The 6,805-nt window shown below is 34.3% G+C and overlaps 1 protein-coding gene across 1 annotated transcript; it reads right to left on the bottom strand.

Moving 5' to 3' along the window:
* Positions 1-226: 226 nt before the first annotated feature.
* Positions 227-6,507, bottom strand: LOC149775963 (heat shock 70 kDa protein 12B-like). The gene is made up of 4 exons (XM_089941235.1): positions 6,072-6,507; positions 5,796-5,952; positions 4,662-4,921; positions 227-3,279 (listed from the first exon to the last, which is right to left on the bottom strand). The coding sequence occupies exons 1-4, from the start codon at positions 6,243-6,245 to the stop codon at positions 2,473-2,475; spliced, it is 1,398 nt and encodes a 465-aa protein (XP_089797361.1). The 5' UTR covers positions 6,246-6,507; the 3' UTR covers positions 227-2,472.
* Between the last annotated feature and the right edge of the window lie 298 nt (positions 6,508-6,805).

Genomic DNA, 6,805 nt, shown 5'->3' with positions numbered 1-6,805 from the left:
GTTTTGCCATAGAGTTTGAAAAACTTTGCAGTTGTGTATATTTACCTGTATTATTGTACATATTTATATGAAATCTGATACTTATTTGATTAATACGGAGCTTCAAATCAGCCGATATAAATATAAATAATTTGCCCACTTAGAGTCATTGATCCATGTGTCTATCTACCTCTCTATCAATCCACTGATAGTAATTGATTATAATCAGACACAAAATAGAAGAAAATTTAGCTATACTACCTTTATTCGTAAAACATAAAATGGAATTACAACGGATGCACGAATAATGTTTTAAAGGCAGCCTGTCTTCTTTCAATTATACAGTTCATTTTTAAAACCATATGCACGCTACATTCTTGGCACGGGTTTGAAAAATCATGTACAATCATAAGCTCCAACCAGAAATATTTCTTATAAAAGCAATATGAACGTGCGGTCAAGGCTTATATCGCGAAAGGATTTTTTTAGCGGAACAAAATATATAGAATATTACATTACAATGTTACAATGGTTCATAATCGATGTATATAAATTGTGTATAGAACAATACATGTAGCATATACCTAAAACACAAAGACAACGTTCTAGAAAATTTCCTGTATGTGTGAAGTATGCCGTTTCTTCGTGTCAAAATACTTCCCGTCCTTGAAACAACTGCAGTTTTTCCTAAATTTCTGCCAGTAACATGAGAGAAATACATAGAATGTTAACATCATTATGCTTTTTTTCTGAACACATTTTCAGTAATATCAGCCTGTAGTTATCTGTTCTATTGTAACGTTTAGTATCTGCTGAATTATGCCGATACTGATTTTGTTACAGGCATCTATGATGTAATGAACGTCATTGAATAGTTTGATATCATATGTCAATCATGATTTATTTACTTACGATCTTTACTTATAACATGTAGAGCAATGGTAACCTGGATTTTTATTAAATTCTTTAGAGTCACTAGTTTGCCAAAAAGGAGTGTCATACCTGTCACACTCAACTTTAAATGTGTCTATTTGTAATTTAAATTATCACAGTGACCTCCTTTTGATTTCACCAACAAAATATGTAATAGCATACAACTCTTTCAAAAAGTATCTTTGATACTTCACTTGATATATTATTAAATCGGATGGATATAATTGTAAGGAGTTGTATGTTCTTTTTTCCAGGAATCTATTTAAATTTTGAAATTACTGAAATACGACATGTCATCTTAGAAAATTACAAAGAACTCAAGAGAGAGGATGATTATGACAGCTTCCAACCTAGAACTAAAGTAAGAAAGACACTTAAAATCAAAGGACGTAAAGAACTTCGATCGGAACAGGGAATAAAGTCCGAATTTTTTAAGTATATGGAGCTACTTGTTGAAAAATAGGTATAAAATTCAATATTTACCGAAGCTTGGCCCTTTATCACGCCAGCATTCTTTTCTCAGCTGACAATTTTCCCGATGCACAGAATGTCGCCGAATTTGCATGCTCTTCACGTGTGATTTCAGACAATATTAATTATACCACGAATGTTCATAGACCATACCGATTATGCGAAAACTTGTCAGTTGACCGAAAGCGACTCAAAGTTTTGGCTGATTTAGTAATTTTTGAGGCAGTATGGATACAATATGACTTGATATTAAATATAATAGTGTCTCGCAGAATCTTGATAAAAGTGAGTTTACCTATAATAATAGTTATCTAGTTGTAATTGAATAGCAGTTAGTTTCCATATTACGTTGGACAAATGAAAACATTACAAAATAATTCATCTTGTGTTGTCGCCGTGAGCTGAACTGATCTTCATTATTTACTTTACTGTTTAACGTTGCTGTACTTAGTGATTTTTATTTTCAACTCCAAATGAAACTTTACTGCAGCCGCGAATCGATGAACCAATGTGTCGGCAACAAACCGAATTTTACTTTGGAACGTCACAACCATATCCATTATGATGAGTCTCGAGATCGAGACTATAGACGAGAATGTTTTATATTGCTTGACCATATCTTTAAAACAGACCAGTAAAATCGCATAAAGTCTTGATTAATGTTTCTATTTACCTAACATATTCATCAAAGCACAGATGAAAATAAGTACTTTTTTCCATTAATGCTAAAGAACGATACTGGTGCAGATTTTGGGAAGATACCAAAGGGGTATGGCAGGATTTATATTAACTGCCGAATACTATCACAACTAAACCATTTGATAAGTAGAACGATTCAAAACAAAATAGTAACAACTCTGGATCAATTAGTGCATTTTCTTTTATGCAACCTTATAAGAAAAAAGGTTGATAATTATTCTTACTAACTGAATTTCATTTATATTGTATAGATTTTATTTGTATGATACAGAGATCAATTTTCATCTTTCCTTCATCACAAATAATGTTTTTAGTTATTGAATTTGTTTTTAGTAGTTACACATTTTGTCACTTAATTATTGGCAAGTCTAGAGCTGTTTCATTCGCGAATTATTCAATTAATTTGAGTAGCGTTGTGCAAGAAATATTTCTAGATCTTTCCACAGCACTGACCTTTAATTCAGTCCTTCCAAACTGGAATGTTACATCAATCCAACGTTCGCCTTTGCTTGGCTCTGGAATTTGAACATTAACTTTCCCCAATAATTTGCACCCTGGATCAGTGGTAAAATCTGGATTTTTTCCCTCGACGTAGTACACTTCTAATATTGCATTTGATTGAAAATCGTATAGGGTACAATATGACTTTTCGATTGAGAACCCTGTTTTCGCTTCTGAATCAACTGAAACTAGAACGTCAAAGACATCTTTGCACTGAATTCCTCTATCTGTCACAATTTTCTTCTCTTCTGGGTGCACTCCTTCGATAAAAGACGGGTTACGTTTTACCCCATAAGTGAAGCGAAGAACTCTTGTATCGATAGTGTCAGGCATTCTTCCGAAAAGGACAGCACCTTTTACGATAGTAATACCTGCATCTTTAGGAATGACAACTTTTCTTCCATTTTTGCCATGAAATGCTTCGCGTATGACGTCCTGCACGAATGGCGACTCAGAAAAACCCCCTATCATCAGGATAAGGGAGATGTTATTCTCGTGGTCTTTCTTCAGGATACTATATAAATGATCAATGATATGGTCCGTCGCTTTACGAAAAAGTACATCCATCAGCTTTGGATCAATTATCATCTTGTCTGCTCTTAAAGAAATTTCATCACCGTGAACAGATTCTGCAAGACAAGTCTTGAAATTGCTTCCTAGCATTTCTTCACATAATTCATTCAAGGTAACTGGAAGCTAAAATAGAACGGTATTGAAGCTTGGATGATACACAAAAGCTGAGACAAAAATACATAGCGATAAGAAACTCTTTCAATGCCCCACACCAAGAATCATCCGTTCCATTTCGATATGCGAATTCGGGCACATATCACCTGCGATCAAAGAACAGTGATGTTGTGTCCTTTCAGGGGCATATGTGGACAGTATAGATTTATTTATCGTACATAGTTTGTAAGCCACACTACATTTGTATTTAATTATCGACAAAAGAGGATGAATGCATTATTTAATTTGCTTAGGTAAGAATGATCGATGTAATTTATATAGACCTATTAGGCAACGTATTTAGAAATAAAAGTTGTAGTTTAAAATATGATTCATTATCGAGGTTTTATATATGATTAACACTTTGATTTTTTTATAAACTGCTTAACTACTTCTGTATTTAAACACAATGTGCATTCTTGGTCTGTACACAGAGTAAATAATATATTGCCTCCATTTTTCACCGTTGAACGTAATTTATTTTTTAACATGTTTTAAATTTTACTAATTTGAACTTACACTTTGCCTTTGAGAATCTGCATGTCTTTTCACTGAAGATATCTCACTCACAAAGAATCATTAATTGCCAAAGATATCTCAGAGAGAACGGAACAGATCAATTTACTTTTATTTCCTTCAATATAGTTCAATTTATCATGTTAATCTTGAACTGAAATGTTTTCAAATCGTTCTATTTCATAATAACAATTTCAGCCTCTAAGCACAGATGGTCTATAGCGTGAGTTAGGTCACGCCTACTGTCCTCTTGATTTCAGGCGTTAAAAATACTCTGGTAGGTTCATTTGCAAATGAAATAATGAAATGGTAAATGATTATATCTGGAAGTTCAGTAGAGTTTTCGATCCTTTCAGTATTTTCTGTCTTACAGGTTGAAATCTGCATTTCGTTGAACGTCCTAACCTTGATGCTGTATCTTAATCTGTACATAATCTCATGTAAAGAAAGAATGGTGATATTTTCATTTGCATCGATTGTTCTCTCTCTCTCTCTCTCTCTCTCTCTCTCTCTAGAGGTGCTATAAGAAGACCTAGTAAGTCAATGGAACGCTTTAGTTCGTAATAACGCTAATATAATTATCTTTAATAAATGTCCACGCACACAGTGGGGCAGGTGCATAGATAAGTATTTATATCCAACATAGGTCTTTTATTTTCAGATAATTTTTATAACTTTATAATTTTATAATATAATTATCTTCAAAGGATAGATAAAAGTATGAGCGTTCCAAAGTTTGGCTATGAAATTGAACGTTCATAAATGTTGTTTCTGTAATTTATTGCTTCGTTAAGTTTTTAGCTTAAAAGGAAACAAAAACTTTGACAAGAGTTTACCTTTATGACGATCTTGTTTTTGTTTCTTTTGCTGAAGTTTCGCCTGACAGCCTCAAATTCTCTGAACAGGTCCAGATAGTCATACGTCTCTTCCTTCATAAATCTGACCATCACAGCCCCCCCCCCCACAATGCTGATCAACATTTGCGAAAACGCGGTATCAACTGCAGTCCCTCCCCAGGGTCCACCGCTTGCTTTACAAATCTCTTTAAGTCTTCCTCTTTCTAGCTTTTCGTGGACCGTTACATCAGCCGTGCCACCTGGAAAAAGTGTGTGGTCTACCTAAACATTTATTCTATTATCGATTATCTTCTACACAGGCCCTGCCGATGTTGAATTGTCTTAGTAAGATCAGTGACGTAACAATAAAACAATTCTTGATGTTTCTGCAGGATATTTTCAAGATAAATATTTTAAAGCAGATGGGAACCAAAAACTACTTCTTGACAGTTGAAGTAAAGTGAATGATTACCTCGAAAGAAAACTATTTCTTTGTAACTCACACTCACTTGAAATATTTAAAAAATTATAAGTTTAAAACCATTCTCGTAATCTCTGCATTTTTGTATAAATTTTTTTTTTTGGTCCTGTTTAGGGTTTCTGCATACGTAAGTCATTATTGAACAAAAACAAGAGACATTTAGCAATAATATCATATTGAAGAATCAAAGGTTCTCATGCAGCAGTTACTTTTCAACAAAATCAAACATCCTGATTTTACATTTATGGTCACTAAGTTCATGGTTTGGTCAGTACGTCAGTCATTCAATAACTTTATACCGTCTGTGCTTGCTTATAAGACTCATCAAACTGCAAAGAACAAAGATCCTGATCTGCCATAGCATAACACGTCTGCAGATCAGAGTCCATGTTATTTGCTCTACTGATTACTCCTAACAACTGCACAGACCCAGATCTGTCGGAGCATATTCAACAGCAGATATTGGTTTGAGCAGTTTGCCATTGGGCTCGTGTTATAAGATAGTACAGATGGTAACCTGATAGTGCTTCTTGCAGCTCCGACCAATGTTCAATGCAATTTAAGTAAGACGTAAATTACACGAAATATCTTATTTGTATCATTTCATGTGTCAAGGTTAGGTATATTTTATTTGTTCAGAGACACTGACTTACCTCCAAGATCTACCACCATAAACTTTGTTCCAGGGGGCGCTGCAAACTGAACTTGCTCACCTTCACTGCTGATGCTACTGACAGGAACATGTTGGCAGAAAATAGACGCGACCTCCGGTTCAAGGGCGATTTCTAAGTTGTCAGACTTTATACCGGACTGAAATTAGACCATTAATATGCTCCTTCATTATGTTTTGTGTTATAAAATTTCGAAATATGTTTAAATGTTGCCGTGGTAGAGATATCATAATATAAAAAGTATTATACTGAACCTACCAGTATACCTGCTTCCCTCATGAACTGCTTGGCAGCGTCATTCCAGATGGCTGGCACAGTGAGGACCCAGAAGATATCTTCCTCGCCTACTCCTGTCCCCTGTTTCTCCAACATCTTCATGAGATGGTTCTTTAGACACTTAATGGACAATGCGAACACGTCGAGAGCTAGCATTTTCTTACCTGTTTCATCTTCAATCGTCGACGATTTCGTTAGACCCTAAGGAAGACCTTAATAAATTAGGTTTGAAATGTATTTTAATTCAAAATGAATTCTTATAAATTAAGCAAGTACATTTGACCTAGATTAAGCTCAAGAATTATATCGAGAGCATGTTTAAAAAATTCTGAGTTTTCTAGCTTGTTGACTGAGTGATCAAAATGGAAGCTAGTTACTTTCCATTCTGATAAGTGTAACTATTCAGTTTCAAGAGAATCACGGTATTTGATTGTATCATCATATCTGGTTTCGTTCAATGTTAAAAACAAGTAAAATGCCCATAGATACATTTCAAGAAAATTATTCAATTTAATTAGCGCCTATCCACTGGAAAGAGTTAAAGACAGCTTATTTCAGGAATAAAAGGACAGTGACGTGCAATGTCTCATGTGGCAATTATTTTACTTTTTTCCAGAAGTACGCGACTGGTCATTTTTAAATCGTTGTCTTGACCACCTATTGAAAGTGGTATATTAAATAACATATACCTAATGCAAACCTGTTGTTTCTATCTG

This window comes from Sinohyriopsis cumingii, chromosome 18 (genome assembly GCF_028554795.1).
Source record: "Sinohyriopsis cumingii isolate HCF-2022 chromosome 18, ASM2855479v2, whole genome shotgun sequence".
Classification (NCBI taxonomy): Eukaryota; Metazoa; Mollusca; class Bivalvia; order Unionida; family Unionidae; genus Sinohyriopsis; species Sinohyriopsis cumingii.
The sequence above is the reverse complement of the archived record's forward strand: the minus strand, read 5'-3'. Positions and strand labels throughout refer to the sequence as shown.